This window comes from Podarcis muralis, chromosome 3, assembly GCF_964188315.1.
Source record: "Podarcis muralis chromosome 3, rPodMur119.hap1.1, whole genome shotgun sequence".
Taxonomy (NCBI): domain Eukaryota; kingdom Metazoa; phylum Chordata; class Lepidosauria; order Squamata; family Lacertidae; genus Podarcis; species Podarcis muralis.
The window spans coordinates 27,694,830-27,719,841 of NC_135657.1; the positions used below are offsets into that span (position 1 = coordinate 27,694,830).

At 41.1% G+C, this 25,012-nt stretch overlaps 1 protein-coding gene across 1 annotated transcript in view; it reads right to left on the bottom strand.

Moving 5' to 3' along the window:
- The window catches only part of USH2A (usherin), a 433,394-nt gene that overhangs the window by 381,936 nt on the left and 26,446 nt on the right, over positions 1–25,012 (bottom strand). Inside the window, exons 4-9 of the mRNA XM_028724645.2 lie at positions 14,406–14,541; positions 12,388–12,451; positions 10,163–10,457; positions 8,085–8,269; positions 4,022–4,243; positions 1,973–2,066 (exon numbers count right to left, since the gene is read on the bottom strand). Of these exons, the coding sequence (XP_028580478.2) occupies positions 1,973–2,066; positions 4,022–4,243; positions 8,085–8,269; positions 10,163–10,457; positions 12,388–12,451; positions 14,406–14,541 (996 nt within the window). The remainder of the gene's footprint in view (positions 1–1,972; positions 2,067–4,021; positions 4,244–8,084; positions 8,270–10,162; positions 10,458–12,387; positions 12,452–14,405; positions 14,542–25,012) is intronic.

Genomic DNA, 25,012 nt, shown 5'->3' on the forward strand with positions numbered 1-25,012 from the left:
CAACAACAACATGCAGCAATATTCTTCTCTCTAGGATTGAAAAAGAAATGAGAGCAACAGCAGCTGGACCTAGCAGAGGTGAATTAAGTTACTGCAGGATGGAGTTGAATGCATTATTGTATAAAAGTATAATGCAGTGGGACGCGGGTATTTCCTGGCGGAAATGAGATATCTGCATTAGGGTTGCCATATGTCTGGGGCAACCTGGACATGTCCTCTTTCAGAAGGCCAACATGCCCATCTGGGCGGATTTTTACATTTTAAAGGAAATGTCTGGGGTTGGGGGGGTTGGGCTCTGGCTCGGGCAGCTTGGGTTTGGGCTGATCTGCACTCTGCGGCCACTGCCAGACCAAGCTAGGGAAAGAGGCGCACAGGTGTGCCAGTGGCTCCCCCCCCCAGCACCTCTTTCCCCGGCTAAGGCTGGCAGTGGCTCAGGCTGCCCTCTTTTATTTTCTTCAAGATATGGCAACTCTAATCTGCATACATATTTCACTTATACGTGTAATACTTTCTACAATCAAATCTTTGCACCTCTTCCAAAGATATAAATATCTGAGGAAAAATCTGTCTGGCCTTCAAAGTCCATCTGATTAATTTTGCATTGTCATCTTATTTTTTTAATATTATGCAGATCCTGTATGCATTTCTGCATATTAAGTCTACTCCCACAGTGCATGGGTTTTGTAGTAAATCATAAATAACAAAACTCATGCCAAAGCACTACTGCAAGTGCCAATAGTGGCCAGCAGGGCTTCACATGTGGGACTTCACTGCTCTTCCACCTTCCAAATGCAATATATCACAGCTGCTTACTGAGAGGGGGAGGGGCAAAGCAGTGTAGGCTCTGTGCAGTGCAGGTGCTGCAGTGAAGTCATTCTGATGCTCCTGCCACTGTATCAATAGTGTATCCACACCGTGCCAAACTCCTGCTATTTGCACCTTTTTCTTTTGGTTAGTAGGGACGCGGGTGGCGCTGTGGTTGAAAGCCTCAGCACCTAGGGCTTGCCGATCGAAAGGTCAGCGGTTCAAATCCCCGCGGCGGGGTGCGCTCCCGTTGTTCGGTCCCAGCACCTGCCAACCTAGCAGTTGGAAAGCACCCCCGGGTGCAAGTAGATAAATAGGGACCGCTTACTAGCGGGAAGGTAAACGGAGTTTCCGTGTGCGGCTCTGGCTCGCCAGAGCAGCGATGTCATGCTGGCCACGTGACCCGGAAGTGTCTCTGGACAGCGCTGGCCCCCGGCCTCTTGAGTGAGATGGGCGCACAACCCTAGAGTCTGTCAAGACTGGCCCGTACGGGCAGGGGTACCTTTACCTTTACTTTACCTTTTGGTTAGTGGCAGCAACTTATGTGTGGAAAATGGAAAAGCAATGCAATCCAATGCAACCCACACAACCCCACCAGTCACTGCTGGCAAGTACATTGCGGACATTCATACAACATTCACAGGTCCCTATAATATTAAAGCTAATAACTGGCAAGTAGAATCCATGGAGGTCAACAGAAAATTTATGACAATTTCACCACACAATCACCTGTAACTGAACTACAGACTTTATCTTCATCTTGCCCAGAGCAGCCCAAAGTGACTTACAAGCTAATGCTTGTAGAGTAGTTTGGGGAAAATACAGAGGAAGCTGAAATAGCTATGAGCAGTAGCGAACACTGAACCTCTGTGGTGTAGAACTGGAGTATCACTAGCGAGATCATACCATTAAAGCATCAGTGAATCCCTCATCATTCTTTCCTGTGTTCAGCAGGGTCGAGATTTGCTCCTCCAGCAAACAAAGTTGTTTGTTTGTTTGTTTACAACAATAAAAAAGCCTAACACCAGACAGTAAAATCATAACAAGTTAAACGCACATTTAAAAAATCAAAAACCAAACATCAGTCGACCATTATGGAGGGTGAACTCTTAATTGCCTTCGGATTCGGATTCGAGAACTTGAGAACTTGAAATTTAAAGGAACTCACGTTGTTGCCTTCTGTATAGCTTTCCTTGGAGCAAAGACATCTGTATGGGTTAATACTTGTGTCACAGCGATCAGCGTGGCCAAAACAATTACACCTGTAAAACAGATCAGATTCATTTTTTTGATATTCAGTCATCACAAAACAAAAGTTTAGCAGTATGAAATTTACACAAAATCAAGCTATTTAGAAGAGTGAATTGATGTATCATTTGAGAGGGCATCTCCCTGTTATTTGTACACTATCATGAAAGTAATTGCCTGCTTCTGTTAAGGATAACCATCTCAGAAAAGGGCCCTTTAAGTGTAGTAACCATTTCATGTCTCTTTCCATTCAGCATTTATAAATGTCAAGTAAATGCTGCTTTACAAGGGAGTAAATTGACAGTACATGTAGACCAACTATTAAGTGATCAAACATGCATTATGTGCTTTCATTGTATACTATGCAGATGTAAGGCTCTAATTATTTATTACAGTTAGCACCTGTTCGTTCAGCATTAACCTTTCGATCTGGAACACCACAACTCCTTAAAAGGACATGGAGTATATGTACATATCTGTTATTTTCTTTTATATCATTTTCCTTCTCCAGGCTACCAGAACAAAATTTAAAATATCATTTAAAAAAAAAGCCCCAGATAATTAACATACAAACCCTCTTTAGTCAGGACAAGAGGGTTAAAGGAAATATCTATGGAGAAGTAGCAAGAACAAAACTGCCCCTGCCTCTGCTCCATTGCAGTTGCCCTTCCTCCCAGATGTTTAACTTAATTATGACACCTGAACAGGGGTATGGGGAGAGGTAAAATGCCTAATATCATCCTTAGTTTTATTTTTATTTTTAATGACAACTTTTGGGAGATGCAAGGGGCCCAGAAAACCTTTGTAAGGGCAGGTGAGGTCCACAGGTTCACCAGCTCTACATGACAGGAGAGGGACGTGAGGGTCCTGCCACAAGGAAAAGCCTACATGCCGAAGTCATAGGTGAATCAGTTCCTACTCGCATTTAATTTTTGCTGGATTGTACTCTCTCTATTAAAACACATGGGCCTAGCGCAGAGAAGCATGCTTAAGTCCCATTGAAGTTAAAGGAGCTTAACTTAGTTTCTATTAATTCATTCCATTGGACTTTAATTGAATTTAAGATCCCTCCAGCCCTTGGGGCGAAAAAAGTACACTTTAGGGGTTACTTATTGCGACTTCAGAGTTGCTCTTATTGTTCTTTGGGACACAGAGACAGACACACACATTATTTTAAAAGTTATTATATATACCATTATACCACTATATACCATTTCAGACTGCCAAGCTACAGTAATATAGAAGAAAAACTGTGTTTATTTAATTTATCTATTTAAAAAATATATACATCCTGCCTTCTCTAAAAGTCCAAAGAGTGCACAAAACCAGTTGAGATGCAACATTAAATTAAAAACAAAACACTATAGCCACACATTCATTTTTCTCACTAAGAAAAGCTGATTTAATACATATTCTTTAAAACATAAATTCCAAAGTAAAAAAAAAAGAGCACATCTTTCACTGGAGACTCAGTCATTACTTAATTTGCATTTTATTTACAGGGTGTAATTATGCCTTCAACAAGACTTCTGACTTAACATATACAATAAAGTTGTCAGTCATAGATAATGCAACACTTTCGCTGACAGAAGCCTCATTTTTAAAGGGAAAAACCAGCTAAGACAAAGAGTTTAGTTCATTATTAAGACCATTACAACTGCCATATATGGGAGTCCGTAATAAAAAATGGAAGCACCACTAGAGCAAAGCTTCAATCAGGCTTTCAATCAAACATACCTGTTTCTAAGAGTTAGCAAATCCAGAATGTGAAAGCACTATTGATGGATAAAAATTGGTTAAAGATTATTTTGTTAAGTTAGATTTTTATCTGATGTAAGGCAAACCCATTTTGGATCTGAAATCAATGCTACGAAGTACATCTTCTCCTCATTTGAATGAGTATAAATCCACAGTGAGTCGTTTACTCTCAAATATACTTCATTTTCAATACAAACTGTGAGTAGCCTACCTCCCACTGACAGTAATTTCGTCAACTCCATAGTATCTGTGTCTAAAGTTAACTGAAGGTACAGCAGTATGATATTGGCCAAGTAGATGAATCTTTACTGCCGAAGCTTTGACAAACTCCTGAAGTGCTGGGGTGTTGTAGAAGTCATTGTATCCTGGCCGGCGATTTGGTTCCGGTGTGAGAACGCTGAAAGTAACATTTCCATGGGAATATGGAGTAATGCTGTTGATGTAATAATAAATAAATAAAATAAAAACAGCTAGTATAATTATTTAATTATTTGGTTATTGTATACTGCTTTTCATCAGGCATGACCTCAAAGCATAACAGGATATACAAGATCCATAAAGTACAATTAGAAACAAGTGAAAATCAATTTATATACCTATTAAGCGGTACAAAATAATAAATCCTTTACTTGATTAATTCTTTAAAAGCAAAGGATTTATTATTTTGTACCTTTTAATAGATTCCCAGGATTCCTTGGGGAAAGCTATGACTTCTTAAAGTGGTATAATACTGTTATAAACATATAGTGCAGATGGAGCCTTAGTAAGTTTGATTTGTATCTTTAGGACAAGCAAGTAACACATTTTGTTAATTTCTTATTTAAAAATACAACAGAGTAGCTTCTTGTTCACTACCACGTAATGTTTCCTGTGGTACAATGAATATACACTAGTCTTTAGAGGGTATTTTTATATTAGGTTCACTGTACATCTTCCCTACATAACATCATTCACTTCAATCACTTCCTATTATCATTTATGTCTTGTAATTGAAGGGAAAACAATGTTCCATTATAAAACATTTATGGCAGCATTTCACACATTGGCTCTTGAATTCCTTTTCTAAGATGCACTAATTTTTCTGTTGGAGTGTTATTGTGGTTGTGTTTTTTTAAAAAAAACACCATTTTTTGATTATTATTTTTTAAAACATTATTCATTGCTCAGCCAATGAATTTGGCTATCTCCCCCACCCCACCCGACTTCAACTGAATGCAAAATATATGTTTTGCTGAAAATGAATTGTACCCTCAATGACCTCTTGTTCCTCCCTTAGAATGTTGAATCGTGAAAGCCCAGAGAAAGATGCTGACACTTTAAAAGCCTAGCCGCCAAGACTGAAACAGCAAGAACAAAACAAAAATAACAACACCATCAAAACAAACAGCGACTGCACCTGGTGGAACATTCCCTCATGTCTTTTCAGACAAGTGCTACACAGGTCTGATGCTGACTAGGTTCTGAATTTTGCCAAGAGTTGGTTGCAGCTAGACAGCTATGGCTGAACGCAAAATCCCCCAACCCCAAATAAAAGCTTTCATCGTGCTAAACAGACATAACAGTGACTGTCTGGGCTAAGGGCAAATGTGTAGCAGTAAGTCTTACAAGTCTCATAACTGTCTGATTGCAGCAACTCTTGGCATAATTCAGAACCTAGTCAGCATCAGACCTGTGTAACACTTGTCTCAAAAGCCAGGTTTTTGTGTAGGAAGGTCTAAGACATATCGTCTCCTCTGCCCCTTTTTTGTGAGGTTTGCCAACCTCTAAAACTTCCAGTTTTAGCAGTCTTAGACCTGTCTACACAAAAACTGCTCAAGAAGAGTAACTAGGAAATGTTTGCAACCCCTCAGTTACCCCCCTTGCTTACTATGAGACTATTTCAGGCTGCAGAACATCCTTACGTCCACAAAACCTTGACTTGTCTCCTAGAATTCATCAAAGGCCATCCAGTCTTTTAAACAATTTGTATAGTGATCTTTTAATTAGATACAAATGCCTTTCACTAGAATCATTCAACACTTGGCCTTTGGGCCAGATGGCCCTCTTGGCCTAATTTCAGAAGCCTTCTTCAAGTGGCCAGACTTCTGGCAAGAGCAATCTAACCCTTCCCCAGCAGCTGGCTTGGGGTTGACACTGAAATGGAGAGAGAAGGAGACAGGAAAAAGAGAAAGAGGGGGAGAAAGAGAAAAAGGGATGGAAGAAGCAGAGAAATAAAAGATTGGCACCATCTTCTTCTAGCTATTGCCCTGCCACCTGTGTTCATGTGACCTCTAGAGATTACTCCAGAAGAAATGTATAAAGGTAAAGGTACCCCTGACTGTTAGGTCCAGTCACGGACGACTCTGGGGTTGCAACATTCATCTCACTCTATAGGCCGAGGGAGCCGGCGTTTGTTCACAGACAGCTTCCAGGTCATGTGGCCAGCATGACTAAGCCACTTCTGGCGAACCAGAGCAGTGCAGGGAAACACCGTTTACTTTCCTGCCAGAGTGGTTCCTATTTATTTACTTGCACTTTTACGTGCTTTCGAACTGCTAGGTGTGCAGGAGCTGGGACCAAACAATGGAAGCTCACACGGATTCGAACCACTGACCTTCTGATCAGCAAGCCCTAGGTTCTGTGGTTTAGACCACAGCGCCACCCACGCCCCTCTATTGGGTACAAGCTTTTAATATGCTGCTATTCTAGATAGGACGCGGGTGGCGCTGTGGGTAAAACCTCAGCGCCTAGGACTTGCCGATCGCATGGTCGGCGGTTCGAATCCCTGCAGCGGGGTGAGCTCCCGTCATTCGGTCCCAGCTCCTGCCCACCTAGCAGTTCGAAAGCACCCTTAAGTGCAAGTAGATAAATAGGTACCGCTTTATAGCGGGAAGGTAAACGGCTTTCTGTGTGCTGCTCTGGTGCCAGTTCACCAGAGCAGCTTCGTCACGCTGGCCACGTGACCCGGAAGTGTCTGCGGACAGCGCTGGCTCCTGGCCTCTAGAGTGAGATGAGCGCACAACCCTAGAGTCTGTCAAGACTGGCCCGTACGGGCAGGGGTACCTTTACCTTTTACCATTCTAGATAGGAATGTGAGGCTTAGTCATTCAATTATCTCTAGAAGGAAATTGTGATGGAAAGGTTTGTTTTGCTGGGCAGGTTGGGTCACAAAGTGTTTTCTTTTTCTTTTTCCTGCCAGCAAACGGTTAACGAACGGCAGCTTCTGATTGACCAGGGTTCCAGGAGAGGGAGTTGAAAAGGAGAGGTTTTGGAGAGACAGGTTTTAGGCTGGGAGATAGGGAGTGAGAGGAGAGAGAGTTGGTTCTGGGTAGAAACATCTACTCTGAGGAATATGTCAAAAGCTAGAGAAAGGAGTCTATGTGTGGTGTCCTGTGAGAGTAATAGGCCAGGAATTAACTAGGATGCTGAGGCTGAGCCAGGAGAAGTAGAAGCTGGAAAGATACAGTCTACTTAGGTCTGTATCTTTCTCCTGTCTCATTCCAGTCAGGAGGGGAGAGATTCTTCTACGAAAAGAAAAGACTCCCAAACCAGTTAAGAGGGGTGTGGTGATCCCTTGGGTCTGTTACTTGGAGTAGCTCAGGAGTAGAGGAGTCAAAGGGGGGTGTAACTGACAGGAAGTACTGCCTCGTTTAAGAGCCAAAGTATTAATCTGCAACAGCTGTGCAACAACTGAGAAAGAACTGAAGTGAAATAACTGGAAATAAGCTGAGATTTTACCATTTAGTCTAAAACCTGTAACATCTGTCTGAAGCGAAGTAACTGAACATAAGCAACTGAAGTTTAAAAGAAGCTGTGCTTGAAGTCCATAACATCAGTTAGATTTAGTATAAATATTATTAGGTGAACGGTTACCTGAAATAACATTATAACCTGAGTATCCTTTGTTTTACCCACTTCGTGTCATAAACTTCCTTTGTTTAATAAAACCTTTCTTCTTTGTTTGATCAAATCCTGCCTGAGACTCCAGATCATTAAGTTTTCCCTCACACAAGTCCCCCACTAGATAATCTGGAGTAAATTGTACAAATTTGTGTAACTAGTGTACTGTGAGGTAGTTGCACTATATTTTAGTGAGGGCCAGCCCAACGGCGCCAGGGTGAAAAAGTGCAGTTCCACCAACGCAGAAATCTCCAGGCCTCCTGACAACTGAGTCATTGCTGTGTACCAGGAAGAAGAGGGACAAGGTAGCAGGGAGATCAGCAAACATACTGGCAGGAGCACTGGATTGGCTCCACAAGTGCATTTGCACTCCACACAATGCTATTTGTTCATACCTAGGAAGTTGGAGGCAGTTCACAGAGTCAGGATATTCTAGGGACTCGTTGTTCTCCATTCCAAATGTACTGCAATCCCTTGCAAAGTACTGCCAGTCTTGCCAGTCAGAGTCACGCTGCTTTTTCCTTTGTATTCGTATTGCTTCGGGCTGTGGGCTGAAGAACTGAAGGATAATGTAAAACACCTACAAATCAACAGCAAAATGCGAAGTCATTTGGAATACCTTTATACATATTGGTCCTCGATTCAGCTGAAATTAGCCATTAAAGCAACTATAGGAACATAGGAAGGTGCATTATAAAAATTAAGACAGACAGAGAGAGAGAGAGAGGGGGGGGGGAGAGAGATGGCGGCGGCGGATTGGATGGGGGGAACCACCTCAAAGGGGAGCAGACCAGAGCTACTGCACTGAGGTGGCTCCTCAATGTGCCGCATAATCAGATGAGGCTATCAATGGCTACAAACCACAATCTCACCGATTTTCTGAGGTGGCATGTCTCTGAGCATTGGTGTTCAAGACTAGTTTTCTGGCTTCCCAGAAGCCTTTGGCTGGCCACTGTGAGAACAGGCTAGTGGAGTAGATGGGACTTTGGCCTGATCCAGCTGGGTTCTTATGCACTCTAAGAAGACAGCTCCATGTGTGTGGGGAGAGCAGTAATGTCCATTATGTTTATAATGCACTCCTTCGAGGGAATGTTTTGTTTTCCCTGAGTGCTGTAAGGCAAAAAGACTAGAAATTCTAAAATAAATAAATGGTAAACTTAGATCATGAAAGCATGCCATCGGAACTTGCTTGTAGAGACTGCCATTTGTTCCATTCTGCTGATGATGGGTTATATAGACTTCAGACTGAGAAAAATGGAAAAAATGGACTATATGTGGATTTGCGGGCTTCTGTTGCCATTTGCAATGTAGGCTAATGCAGAAGCAATTGTACCAACAAGAGTTTTCATTCCCTGGGGAAGGCAAACCACAGAATAGCTTTCCAAAGATAGTGTGAGGCATTCAACGCTACCTAGAGCTGCAAAGGAACTCCTGTAATGAGGATTCTGAAAACCAGCTCCAAATCCCATTTGAAGCTGTGTGTAGAAATAGAGAAATATTCCCGTTTTCCCTTTTAAATAACTGGGTTTTGTGAGCATTCCCTTTAAGTGCATACAAATCCTATGGGGCTTTGGTATATGATCTAAAAGAATGTTCACAAAACCATGATTATACTCCCACTTCACAAGCTAAATTAAGGGGAAAGGGAGAAAGCACAAAGCTTTTATCTTTGCTTGGAGGCAGTGGTGGAAGGAGCCCATAAAAGGCTCCACCTGAAAAAATGGCTGGTGAACTTAAAAGTCAGCAGAGGGCCCAGGATGGGCTGTGTCCACAATGATTCTGATTGCAAGAATCCAAGCTATGTAGTTCTAAATGTCAAACACAGTCTTACCCCGTCCCTAGTTGAGTATATCATGTACTAAAAATGACCCCTGACCATTAGGTCCCGTCGTGACCAACTCTGGGGTTGCAGCGCTCATCTCTCTTTATTGGCCGAGGGTCATGTGGCCAGCATGACTAAGCTGCTTCTGGCGAACCAGAGCAGCGCACGGAAATGCCATTCACCTCCCGCTGGAGCAGTACCTATTTATCTACTTGCACTTTGACGTGCTTTCGAACGGCTAGGTTGGAAGGAGCAGGGACTGAGCAAGGGGAGCCCACCTCGTCGCGGGGATTTGAACCGCCGACCTTCTGATTGGCAAGTCCTAGGCTCTGTGGTTTAGCCCACAGTGCCACCCGCGTCCCTATATCATGTACTATGTCACATTAAATTCTTGGGAAATTCTCAGTCCAGCTGCCTTCATCAGAATTGGGTTCTTTTCATTTTGACAATCAACTATCACACCAGTGTAACAGAACATTATCTCCAATTCATTTGAAATTTCCTTGAACTAAGTGAGCAATGAATGTAAAGTAATTATGTTTAGCTTTTTGTGTTAAATTTTAACAAAAAAAAAGGCAGAACAAAGAAACCAATTCCCATTTTCATCTATAAGTGAATAGTATACTGCATAAAGAAATCTTAAAATCTTACCTGGTACTGTCCATTTTCTAAGTCTATTGTAATGGCTATCCCTCTGTTGAGTTGTTCAGTGGTGCTAAAGACAGATGAAATCCACGAAGTTCCAATATCATTATCATTGATGTAGCTCAAAGGATGAGCTTCGGGGTTTAGTCTGAGCACCCTGTCATTAGTCGTATCATCAGCACCATTAGGGATGCAGTACCTTTGCACCAAAGGGTGTACCCTGGGATGACTTCCAGGACAGCGACATTCTGACTGACTGTGAAGTTGAGGAAATTTTCCAGACCATACTTCAAAAATGTCTCTAGCATTAAAAAAACAAATATAAAAAAGAGTTGTGCACACAATAAAAAGAGCAGTAAGCCCTATTTGTAAAGACCCATCTGTAATTAGCCTTAACACATAAGCGTGACTTAAAAGATGGCTGATAAAGCCAATTTAACTACATGGTTTTCTCTTTAAAAAGAACATATTTTAAGAACGCTGTTATCTTTTACATGACTTTATTCTCTGTTGGCATGAAACTACAAAGCTATTTTTATATAGAGCTATGCTCATGCTCATAAATATGTTGGAAGTTGCTTAGAGACCTGTCTGTTTGTTTTACAAGCAACTAACTAATAATTTTACTACTACTATTATTATTATTATTATTATTATTATTATTATTATTATTATAGCACTATGTGAATGAACCACAGCATACCTTGGGCTTGCACCTCCTGCCTCTTATCTCCTCCTCTGGCACAGCCATGAGAATTGAGGCTGGCAGAAACTGCTTCTGTTTTCAAACTAACTAGAGCTTCCTATTACATTCTGGGAACTCTGGTTACTTTAAACCAGGGGTTTTCAACCTTTTTGAGTTCACGGATCCCTTGACCAGCTACATTCTTTCTGTGGCACCCCTGTGGCCCTCAGGAGCCCAGTTCTGTCACCCACTGCCTGCTGAGCTGGCAGCCTCTCACCCTTTTTCAAACACCCTCCCTTGTGGAGTGTTCCCTCAGGCTCTTCTCCTCTCCCTTCTCCTTGGGAGTCCTCCAGGCAGCTGCTGCTGCTGCTGCCCCTGGTGTCTGAGCTGTCCCCCTGCCCAGAGAGAGGTGCCTCCTTACAGCGCCCCACAGGAGCCTGGGAAGCCCCCCACCACCAGCCCCAGAGGTACCATTCTGTGGGAGTCTTGTAGCCAGGGCTGCTGCAACAAACAGCTGTGCAAGCCTTTGGGAAGCAGAGATGCAAGAGGGCATCAGAGGAGGGAGGGAAGGAAAGAGGGATAGAGGCCAGTGTTGCTGGCTGCACCCATTACCATCATTCAAGGCACCCCAGGGTGCCACAGCGCACTGGTTGAAAACCACTGCTTTAAACAAGCTTTGGCTACAAGCCAGGGTCATAAGCCACAGTGTTACAGGTTCCACATTATTAATAACAGTGTTAAAGTAACAACAATTATAAGAACTTAGGCTACAATCCTAACCATGTCTCCTCAGAAGCATGAATTCAGTGGGGCCCACTCTTAAGTGGGTAGGGTTATTATTGCAGCTAGAATTGATGTTCTTCTGGCACTATGTGTTTACATTGCATTTATGCATTCTGTTGGAACTCAATCCAGTCTACCTCAGGAGCAGTGCTAGAAAACAAAGGAATTCCCAATTGAGAAAAATAGAGACCCTTTGTTACATCCCCATAATTCACATGCTGGTACTATAGCAGGTCTTTATGCGAGATGGAAGGCTAGCCCTCTTTGAAAAAAGTTTGGACACCACTGGGAGGGTGATGGAGGGTCATACCCATAGTGCTAAGCTATTGAGTTTTTCTTGCCCAAGTAGAAAGGAGATACTAATTATGGTTATGGGAGGCAAGGACAGGTTCCACATTCCTGGTAGCAGCCTGGTGTGGTGTCTGTATGTGTTACTGCCAAAGGGAATCATGGTTCTGATATGCCTTAGAGCCTAGGGAGGTCTCTCGGTGAGTGGATGTTGTGCCAAAAGTGAGCTGGATCAAACCTTTGATCTTTCAGCATAAATTCCTACGATTTTATCAGCCTGCACACATGCAGTTAATTAAAAACCCTGTTGGAATCCATGTACATGCAGTTATAGTTCCAAATCTAATCTAGCCATTATATAAAGACATATCCAAAAAGACTGGTTAAACTTCGAAGCAAACTTATCGTAGCTATAAGCCTTTCTCTCCTTTGATCATGTCACATTTGGGTTTTGTAAAAATGAAAATTTCCCCACCTGTTTGTAAGCGCCACTTGGTACAATCTAAAATCTTGCATCCTCCCAACAAATTGCTCTGAACCTGCGAAAATACATTATAAATAAATAATCCAGTCCCATCAACCAGAAAACAGCTCTGTGCTGCATGAGGGGATCTTAAATTCAGCACACAGAGATCTCTCTTGCACAATTACCTCTTCTGAATGAAACCATCTTGGTTCCGGACAAAACTATGGAGGGCAGTGACTTAATTTTTTTGATTAAAATGATTTATAATAACTTTATAGGAACATTTTGTACCTATCTCTTATCTGATTACAGAGGTGGCACACAGGCTGGCTCATTAGACAGAAGTAATGAGGCAGCCCATGTGCCACCTCTAATTAGAGAAGAGATACAGTAGGGACAACTGTAGCTGTCACTTTATGCAATAAAGGTGAAAGGTATGTTTTTAAAGATTTCTTTTTCTTCCACACAATTATTGGGTGTCTGGTATTCAAAAGTGACAGTGTCAACAAGAAGCACTTCGAAATGAGAATTTTCAACTCTTGATATATAGGAGCTGGATGGTTCTATTGGAATGAATCAAACATTTCTCCAAGCCAGATGCAGATATATTTAGGACTTAGCTCCAAATTGCAGTATGTTCTGGATCAGTGATACTCAGCCTTAATAAATCTGCAGGACCAATTCATCACCAAACAGAATTTAAGGGAGCTGCAAAACCACTGGCACCTTATATTGATGGCAATGTTCAGAACATGGTGAAAAATTATTTTATCTCCGCTTCACCAAATATTCAGCCAGGACAATTACAAAACATTTGGTATTTCTGTGATAATAACTCAGTCTTCATTTCCATTTCTTTTCCAAAGTTGCTTTTGTATTAATTGTTTTCAGTTGTCAAAGGAACTTGTAGATCACATTGCAAGGAACTCAAAACATTTACATTTCTAAGTCACCTTGTGGGGGAATGAATGCTGAGTTCAACAACCTATAGGAGGGGTCAGACCGTGTGGTGGGCTGGACTATATTTTTTTTGGGGGGGGGGTCAATTCCTATGCCCCACAAATAACCCAGAGATGCATTTTAAATAAAAGCACACATTCTACTCATGTAAAAGCACGCTGATTCCTGGACCATCCGCGGGCTGGATTGAGAAGGTGATTGGGCCGCATCCGGCCCCCAGGCCTTAGGTTGCCTACCCCTGACCTACAGGCACCACCACACTTCTGACAGGATTCTGTTAGTCCTTTGCAAAACTGGAGCTCAGCCAGTTTTGGAACACACACTCTGAACAGTTTTGGACCAGTTTATTTAAAGGATCACCTATGCCCAGTCTGAGGAACTGCCATAAAATAATCGTTCCACATTTGTGAGGAATAGATCTTTTAGCATGGCAACACAATGGTACTCCTTTGCCTACTGACATCAGGCAGGACCTTCATTGTACTCTTTTCACTGCCTGCTAAAAACAGGTTCGGCGAAGAATTGATGCTTTTGAATTATGGTGCTGGAGGAGACTCTTGAGAGTTCCGTGGACTGCAAGAAGATCAAACCTATTCATTCTGAAGGAAATCAGCCCTGAGTGCTCACTGGAAGGACAGATCCCGAAACCGAGGCTCCAATACTTTGGCCACCTCATGAGAAGAGAAGACTCCCTGGAAAAGACCCTGATGTTGGGAAAGATGGAGGGCACAAGGAGAAGGGGACGACAGAGGACGAGATGGTTGGACAGTGTTTTCAAAGCTACTAACATGAGTTTGACCAAACTATGGGAGGCAGTGGAAGACGGGAGTGCCTGGCGTGCTCTGGTCCATGGGGTCACAAAGAGTCGGACACAAAGAGTCGGACACGACTAACCGACTAAACAGCAACAAAAAAGTAGATATTGAAGCAGGCAGAGTAGCATTTTGTTGTCTAATTAAATATCTCTTGCGAAAGATAGTAGACTAACAGGTCATCAAGTCCAACCTCCAGCCAATACAGGAATGCCATACCACAGAATATGATCTTCCCTTAATACTCAGACTTACCATTTAAATTTTGCCCAATTCGCCATTCGCCATCAGCAGAGGGATCTGCAATTAACCCAGCAAGAATTCTGGAGTCAAAAGCTGTGTTGTCATCTTCCAAACCATTTATAAAGAAATTGATTCTTCTGTGGTGAACCTATAAAATTACATTTGGAAGAAAAAACCCTTTTTTATTATTTTTAAAAAATGAAACAAAATACTCAGTCTAATCTCATCTGTTATTTACCACCTTGTGTGGAATACAGTGTGCCATTGTTTCAGTTAAATCACCAGAAAGCCACCTTATACATTTTCTAACCAATCCCTGTTAGAGAAGATACAACTACTGAAAAGGAAAAGTCCTTCAATGGGTAAATTAAACATGAACCAGGGTAACATTTATCCTATAACAAGATAACATTTAGTATCTTCTTTGTCCCATGTGCATCACCAAATAACACTGATATAATTGAACACCAACGTTATATAGCCAAGTGTAGATACTAATCTGAATTATTACTGTCAGTATTCTGATGATAACAAATAAATTGTAGGCAAGCATAGTTAATTATACTGGTATGTCATTGATTGATAACTTCTCTTTCATCATGCATCTGCGTGCTAACCAGATGCAGAGATGGAAACTCCCTGCTTCCTAGATTCCAAGATGGCAATAAGTAATGCAGGATAATTCTTCTTCCGTGTGTGTGTGTGTGTGTGTGTGTGAGGAGATATTTGAGTAGATTGGAAGTCATTGCTCTTAAAGAGTCCATATCTGTTCAATCTTCTTACTTTAAGAAAGGTGTTCATGGATCAACTCTTCAGATTTTATTAAAGGTCTACCATCATGGAAGACAGTAAAAGACACTGAATGGTGTCAAAGGACTGCTCACCACCAAAAGCCCCTCCTAAGACCAGGAGAAAAACATGTGGAGGTACTTACTCATAGAATCATAGAGTTGGAAGGGACCCCAAGGGTCATCTAGTCCAACCCCCTGCAATGTAGGAATCTCAGCTAAAGCATCCATGACAGATGGCCACCCAGCCTCTGCTTAAAAACCTCCAAGGAAGCACAGTCCACAACCTCCATCTACAGCTGTTCTTCTTGTCAAGACTGTGCACGCAATGTAGTGATGATAATCAAAGTATTCATAAACATTTCGTACATTATCAAATGTTTAAAATGCTTCTCAAGCATTTATATTGCTGCAATGCTTACCGGGGTCCTATAAGAGTAAATGAATATGTAATCATTCCCTACATTTGTTGCATCTGATACCTTAGATAAAACACACATCTTTAATTTCATTTCTTTTTTTAGCAGATGGTGACAATTTAAATTTCTTGCCAAAGGTCCCAGGGTGGGTTACAACATTACAAACAGGTTAAAAAACTTAGTTACAAAAAAAATATGCAATTCCAAAACATGAGGTGGGGGCTGAAAATATTCATCTCAGGTGTCAAAGGACAGGGTAGGGGGGTACATCTTCAGCATTTGCCAAAAGCTATATAATGAAGTTGTCAGACACACCTCTGGGAAAAGGGAGTTTCATAACCTAGGGGCTGCCACAGAGAATGCAGTATTCTGGGCTGCTGCCACCCTGAGTTTCTGTGGGCAGTGGAACTATCAAAAGGACCCACTCTCCTGGTCTTAGCAATCCAGAAGGTGTGTGTGAAAGTTCTCTCCCTCCCTCCCTCCCTTAACCTAAGGCCACATGCCAATGATGGGTAGGGCAGAAAGTAAGTGTGGCCATCCCACACAGACACATGCACAGGATGCACAGAGGCATACACACAACCCTTGTCAGCTGATCCGTACAGATCAGCTGAGGGGAGTGTTTATTGTTTCCTCCTCACCCATGCAGGAAGGAGGAAGCAGCTGCAGCAGTAATAGCATGTAGTTTGTCTATTTTCTTTTATCTCCTTTATTGTAGCAAAAGCTTACGGCCTATTGCGCCCTCATTTGTACTTATTTCTTCACAGGGGGACCGAGGCTTGGCAAGAGTGACTTGGCAAAGGGTACCTAGTCATTTAATGGCATTGGTCAGATTTGAACCAGTGACACAGTCCTGATTCATAGTTAAGTTCCTTAAATACTTTGCTGTATTAGCTTTCTGAGTGGAATAGGATTGATACGATCAGCAGCACCATTCCAATAACCACTGTTTTATCAGGCTTCTTTGTACATACACACAGTCATGAAAATGTGGTATTTGTGAGCTGCTTCAGAATATTGGTTGCGCCTGTCTGGAAGTTCTGGGATGCATAGTGTTCCCTCACATGGGACACACCAGTCATGATGATGCATGTAATGTGAAACCCAGCCAAATGGGTGGGGTATAAATAACATTGTTGTTGTTGTTGTTGTTGTTGTTGTTGTTGTTGTTGTTGTTGTTGTTGTTGTTGTTGTTGTTGTTGTTTCCTGCCCATTCTGTATTTTCAGATTAAAATACTTTCTGCTTTTATGAGTAGATATTGGCATGGATTGCATTTATAGCTCACAGTTCTCTCTGCTTCACACTAAGAGCATTGCAACTAACATGTCCAGTTCTTAGTCAAGAATCTGAAAGGTCTGCCAATCTATAACTGGGCATGATGAAATGAAATGAGTTGAAATGGGGTAAAAGCCATATTAGCCCTGAATAGCTGCTTAATCCAGCATAGCGTGTCAATCTCCACTAAAGGTAGTTATGAGTTTTGAAACAGGGTGAAATTTTATAACCTAATTTTTGGTCTGATGTTGGAATTTAAGATTTCTTTAAAAGCAGGAGAAGATGGGGGAAAGAAACTGCAGCAATATTTATTACCTTGTGGCCAGATCTTTCCATTTTTATTAAGTACATCAGGTACTCTCAAAAATCATTCTGGCAATTCAATGACTCACTCATGAACTATGAACAAATGTATCCCAATGAAGAGAGGGCCTCTTTTTTAAGATAGAAAAAATCAGTTACTACTATGTTTAAAGGTAAAGGGACCCCTGACCATTAGGTCCAGTCGTGACCGACTCGGAGGTTGCAGAGCTCATCTCGCTTTATTGGCTGAGGGAGCCGGCGTACAGCTTCCGGGTCATGTGGCCAGCATGACAAACCGCTTCTGGTGAAGCAGAGCAGCACACGGAAACACCGTTTACCTTCTCACTGGAGTGGTACCTATTTATCTACTTGTACTTTGAAGTGCTTTCAAAGTGCTAGGTTGGCAGGAGCAGGGACTGAGCACCGGGAGCTCACCCTGTCATGGGGATTCGGACCACCAATCTTCTGACCGGTAAGTCCTAGGCTCTGTGGTTCAACCCACAGCGCCACCCGCCTCCCTACTACTATGTTTAGTCCAGAGCTAAACAATATAATAATTGCTGTTGGAAAGTGTAGATGATTCAAGGGACATCACCACTCTTCAAAATCAACAGACATGCGACTCAAACAACTGCCTATTGCTTCTCTGTTTACTGACCCTCTTGTACTCTGGAAAGCCCCATGCACACTGGTGGCAATACACACACTCACACATCACAAGGGTTACTCATATGCAGAGCAGCTTGCTGCACTCATAGCCAATGCACATCTGAACATACATCCCCATAAACATTATGAAGCTCACCCAGATCCCTCTGAACTACTAACTGGACGTATCTTTTGATGTGCATGAAGAACCCCTTCCCCATCCAGGTGCCAACAACTGCCAAGCATAACTTCAACTTTGATGAATTACTTGTTCATGTTTTAATAAACCTTGAAAAATATTTCTGTATGAAAGTTGTTAGCTTTTACCAGCGAACAGCTTGTTTCAAAGAAGAGGTTGGAGAGCCTGGGGTTTTAAAGCTTTTGTTGTTGTTGTTGTTCTTGCTGCTGCTACTGTTCTTGCTGCCAGTTTGTGAAAACCTATTTCCATTTTGCATAAACAGGTACTCATGAGTTTAAAGGGATGACTGCTGAATCGTCTCTCCAAATAGATGCTGAGAGAAGCTAGAGTGCTTTAGTCTGCCTTGATATCCACTCTAATCAAATCAAATGGGACTGGAATAATTGCATCCTAGAAACAATGAGTGTATAAGGACAAACAAAAGGCTTATGAAAAGCCAGAATAATTTGGTGCAGAAGCTAGGCCCTGAAAAATTCATTTGGAAAATCAGAACATGAGCATTCAAAATCCCATTCCACTGTCAATAAAGCTACATACATTTCTGACCAATATAAACAGCCACAGTTATCTAGAAATCTAAGCCTGAATGGTTATCATTAGTGCTTCAGGCACCCATGGCTGCATTACTATTTTAACTAAGAAAATGTGAAATGAATAGAAAATTGATTTTTATGGAGACAAATTCTCCTTCCTTAAATAAAAATAAATAAAAACAGATGCTGGGGTTTATTATTTTTATTTCCAGAAGCAGTCAATATTGTCCAAATTTGAGATATATGGAATCATTGCCCTTCCGCTGAAGAAAAATCTGAAGGGTATTATCATAATGGCTAGGCAGTGCGATTTGGTTCAAGAAAGTTCTCGCATATGGGGATTTTCCTACTCACAGAACATCACTCTCATTTGGTGTTAGCTTTTATCTATTGACACAACAATGCACAATGAACATGTGAATATATTTTTTTATTTCATTTTAATACAAAGTCTGTATATGGGAGGGGAGAATATGGGGGGGGGGTATGAGAGTGTGTGGCTTGCAATGATTTTCTTTTTTCCATCACACATTTTTTTTACAGCCTGTTACTGTCCTTTTGGTGTTTGACTGTTATCATTATAAAAGATACAGCCTTTTCTGCTTTGTTATTTGTAGCATTATCTCATGTTTTACAACATCTTTGCACACACAGGCAACATGAAATATAACTAGTGAAAAGTTCTTAGCGGTATTAATGCATAAAAAAGAATGTGGTTCCATCTCTACTGTCTTTACCCAGCCAAAAGCTGATGAACAGCCAATTTTCCTTTATCACATTAGCACAGCCATGAGGGAAACGCATTTGTTCTAGTCAGCTACACTAAAGATACTATTACCAATCTAACATATACATGTTTTATATCAGCAGTATTCTCAGAGTATGAGAGAGCCAACAATATATTAACACTAGCATGACAGTTTATTTAAGAAAAGAAAATTGTCTCTGTAGAGGGACAGAAGTTAGAAATGTATGGCTAAAGCTCAGTGTCACTGGACTAATAAAGGTAATAATTCTTCTGCTTGCTTTATAGCAGGTAACAGTCCGGTGACAGTTCTGTCATATCATTCAAATAAAAATGTTGTCTTTTACAAGTTTAAGTGCACCTTTATTTTTAAGTCAGAAATGAAATGCATCTTATACCTTCTTTTCGTGGTAGGAACATTTGTTCTTCTGGCTGAGGATTAGCTTGCTTGCCTCTATTAAAAATGTGCTTATTACAATAATTCAGGATAATATTCTGCTATAGCTCCTATATTTATCATTTGGTTCTTAGTACATGACCGGGAGGCACCCTTCTCTCCAACGTGGTCTAAGTTAAACATATGAAAATATTTATGGGGCTAAAGGAGAAGTGTCAGAATTGGCCCAAAACATCAGACAATTGTGTATTTCAAAATTTGTGATTATTAATAGTGGATTTTCTTTCCTCACCTTTTGCTGTTAGATCAGTCAATTTACCCTTTCTATGTCAAAGTAACTAACAATTTAGAAATTAAGCCATGCCACATTACATACAAATACATCTCTCCACCAGTAATACTGGGGAACCATTCTCAAGTCTTCCTTCCCAGAATCATTGACATAGATGAGGTAACTATGGCTGATGAGAGTTCAACAACAGCTGGAGTTCCACCGATTTCCTTCCCTGGTCTATGAGGATAGAAGTGATCAGCTAATATTATGGGAGAACCAAGGGGAATGCCTTTTGTGAACATTATCCCTGAAGGATCTAGACTCCTTCAGCAATTTTATAATGGTATTTGAAAGAATACACATTCAGGAAGCTTTCATTTCATTCCAAATTGGCTTTGTCTGTCCTCAATGACACTGGAACATAACTATTTCTTATTGGCTATGTAACATTGTGAATTTATTGTACTCACTATGGTTGCATTCAGACAGCATTTCATTCTGTTTTCCTGGCATTTCCTTACCTGATACTTTTCATATTTTATGTTACCTTTCATGCCATGTGAAAGCCACTTTTGGAAATCTTGGGGAAGTTTAGCACTAATTCCTGTGTCAATCACTTCCAGAAAAAAAATCTGTTTGCAACCCCATTAACCCCCCCCCCAAAAAAAAATAATAATCATGGGAGTTTTGCACTGTGATTTTCCTGCCTTTTCTGTAGGTCACACAACATGACAAATTTTGGGATAGTATTCCAGCATACAGTTCTTTCCTCCTATTTCCATGGGTAAATCATGGGGGGGGGGGAATCTTGTATGTGCATAAATGGAGGCAACATCCCCAAATATATCTGCTGTAGAGTCACAACACAGCCACTGGTATGAATGGCATTTAGTAAGATGTGGTGGTATATTGATTAACAAGCCAAAGTTCCATGACACAACATACATGCGGTTTGAAATGAATGTTAGAAACTGGAACAGAAGCACTAGCCTTATAACCAGGAAAATGAATGCCATAATTCCCATGTCTGAATGCACCCTTTTGAGATTCCAGTGCAAATACAGGTACAGTTGATTCAGAAATCATTGCCTTTCCTCTCCTTTGGCTTCCTTTTCTAGCACTGACATTACGTAGCCAACACTGATTAGCACAATGCTTAGCATAATCCTGCTTCACTACATGTAGGCATTAATTGGCTGGCATTGCCCATGTGACTAATCATGGAAGAAGAAGATGCAATAACAGGAAGGGGGGGGATGCCCCCAAAACAGCAGCAGCAGATACTCCAAACAATGGCAGCAAACAGGATATTGAATAGTTGGATATTTTCACAATTCAAGTGTGTTGAGAATTATTTCTTCCCCCTCCCATCTGAAAGCACTACTTTTGACCCAAATGAAATAGGAGAACATTTGCTGAAACCAAGATTAATACCTCCTTGTTCTAATATCCACTAAGGGATACTTACCATAGTACAGCTTCCACAAAGAGGCCCCTTCAAGTCATTCTACGTGGTAGATGATATCATGTGATGTATGTGTGCATATCTCACAGAATATGGAAGAATTTTCTTCATACTTGCACAAACACGCACAAGGGAAAGATTTGTGTGGGTGTGTAGATATGTCTCCATCTACACAATGAGCATCTCTACACAAAGGAGTTGGCCATTTAGATTGTTCTTTTGTGGTATCTTGAAACAATCCAGCTTCACTTTGTATACCCAGCAAGTTAATAGGATGAATTTTTTTGCTGCAATTCTTGTACTTGTTAGGGGACCAAAATAACACTGGACTCTTACATAATATCCAGTTTAAATTGGTTAGTTATATAGCAGTGGCAGAGCAGACATGGAGACTGACCTTCAATTCACCAACCTTAGATTGTGGAGCACTGGGCTATTTTTTTCTTACAATCAAGTAAACTGAAGTTCTATCAACTCCATTCATTGAGTTATCTTAACAGGCACTCTCTACATATGAGCTGTTATGCAACTCAACTTAGACTGTTATTAGGTAAATATATGCATATATCTTCTTCCATCCTCTTCACTACCCCACCTTTCCTCAATCCCAATACTGGTGCATATCAGGTTCCTTCTGAATAAACTCACTCTACAGGAATAGACACTACATTAATTCCAAGGTGAGAAAACAGATTAAGGTTATGACCAAAATGACAGGTCTATAGCTTCCTTGAATGGCTTAATAGAGACAACAAATCAACAGTAGTTACCGATGACAACAGATACAAGAAAATACAACAGATAGTAGAGATGATAAAAGAAGAAATTAGTGATACCTTTCTATTAAGAAATCAAGAAACTCAAGGATAAAATGAATTATCCCTTTGGGTTCTCTAAATATTGTTTTGACTGCACATTTATTAGTTAGAACCAATTAATGTGTTTTAGATTCAGCACTTAAAAAAACCCAATTCATATAAAAATATGTTATCCTGTTGATGCCAAGCTACTAGGTTACACATGAAAATCAAAGCTAATTAAAAAACATAAGAAGAGCACTGCTAGATTGGACCAAAGGCCTATCTAATCTAGAATCCTGTTCACACAGTGGTCAACCAAATGGTTATGGGAAACCCAGAAGTATGACCTAAATCATTTCAGAAAGCATACAAGTCAAGACTTTGTACATCTATCAAGAGATCAGGAGTTCTATAACTGGGCCAGCATATTCATTTCCCAATATTTTGTTCTTTGATGTATGGAAGGCTCCATCAAGAGGGTGACCACTGCAGTTGTGGTGGAGCACAAGGTGGGAGATTTTAGAAATGAGGACCAAGCCATTTGTAGTGAAGGAAGAGAAGGTGGGATAAGTTTATCTGTCTTTCTGTACCTGTCCACAAGATACCACCAAATATGCTGCCAGAAACTCTCCACAAATATAGCAATCAGTAGGACTTCCACCATCACTCTAACTTGAAAACAAAATGATGGTGGTAGAATTTTACTTGTCACTGCATGCTCCTCTCCAGTTATGCCCCTATCCGAAATAACCATGGCACAAGTAACTTCTGCAGCTTCTGTTCTATGAATGAGGGACCTCATCTTTAATCTAAAAACAATGAATAGCCTCCCTTCTAGAGTTATTTAAGGGTAAATACTATGGGTGCAACCCTGCCATCAGTTACGCAGGAATAGTTCTCTCTGATGCCCAAGGGACTTATGCATGAATAATTTCTTCTAACTATTGTACAACTGCAACCCAAATACACATTAGTTATTTTTTAAATGTGTGTGAAGTGTATGACCGTGAAAGCTGCTGAATCAAGAATAAAGTCATGGAGAAAGCAAAGTGAGGGGCATATTAGCTACCTTGAGAACAGGAGGCTTACCAAAAGGAAAGGGGTCAAAGTATGGTGCATTCGCTACCCTATGATCTGTGCTTCCTGAACGCCTTGCTTTAGAAGTGCATTAAATGGTTAATTATATGGAACGATGGGAACTCAATGGTTATGGGTCAGTGGAATGTGTAGGGGTTAATAAGGCAGTGGTCACAGGTAAAAATGAGTTTGCTGTTCTCGTAATCTCTCATTCCAGTATCATAAATAGTAATGGTTTTCTCCTGGTGAGAGTAGCAGCGTGTTTTGTTGTTGTTATTTCATAACAGGACTCATGTGAGCGCTTATAGAGGAGAATCTACCGTATACTTTCTTGCTTGCTTTTAAAGAGGATTCTTTATTCTGCTTTCTACTATAATGCAATTTATTAAAGTGGAGTTCTTCCTGGTCTTTAACTAGAATAGCTGTTTAGTTTAATGCCTTTTAATACTGGCTGTTAGATGTTTTTAAGAAACAAATCAGTCAATATAAACAAACTGGGCTCCATGATGGACTGGATGAGGGCGAATGACTGAAGCGCAATGCATGAAAGGAGTTGATTATAGGGCTGATCCTGCAGTTGGTGAGCTTCATGGCTGAGTGGGGATTACAAACTCTGGTCTCCCAGGTCCTAGTTCAACACTCTAACCACTACACCACACTAGACTTAGCACAGATATGTGGGACTTGTGCCACCCCAATGGTGCTAAAGTATAACTTGCATCATCCCTGACCATTGGCCATGCTGGCTGGGGGAGATAGGAGATGGAGTCCAACAACTGGAGGGCTACAGGTTCCCCACCCCAGATTTAGTATAGGCATGCTCAGCATTTCCCATATTTCTTGTTTCAGCAACTCTCTCCCTATGCCATTAAAAAAAAAAAAAGCTTTAAAATGTGGGAGGAGGTAAAGATTAGAGTTCATTAATCTAGTGTCTGACAAGCCTTTTAGAAGTCAAATGAGTCTGATGCACACATCTTTCTCCTATTGCATTCCCTCTACCCCCCAATTTGGTGTTGCCTTTGAACGCCATGGCAGTGCTTGCTAGAATGGCAGCTTCTACCCTGGTACCATGCCCGGCCTCTTATAGTCTGTGTGGCACACCCGTCTGTATTAAGCTTTGTACAGTATTTGTGCAATCTACTGTATATCATTATCCTCTTGTGAGGCACACCATGAGGGTGGGGTGGAGAGAATATTTTTAATCATTTGCTGTTTGCATTTTAATATTTGATTCGGAATGAAAATTGAGAGAACACAGAGGGTTCTTGGCAGATCTAAAGATTGGCAAGAGATAATGAATTTATATAGCAAACACATGAGAACAAGAAACACGTCACTTTAACATGAAAGGGCTTCTCTGCATATGTCACGAGGAATTTGTCTGGGGCCTCGTTCTTGAGAAGACCAAAAAAAATGCAAATGCCATGTTAACACAGCAGAAATCAAAGGATGACGTCCTGGAGGACAAGCCAGCTCAGATAATTTATCTGCATAATGTCTGACAGACCAATGGTAACATCTAAGCTGGGTAGCAAAACTTCCTGATGATGCTGCCAACTATGGTGCTGTTTCAGCTGAAAAACTGTCTTCTGTAAACCCTGATCTTTATGCATCCACAAAAGAACTAAACATGGAATCAATAAAATTACTATAGGTGGTATTGAACTAAGTTTTACTCAGAGTAAACCCACTGAA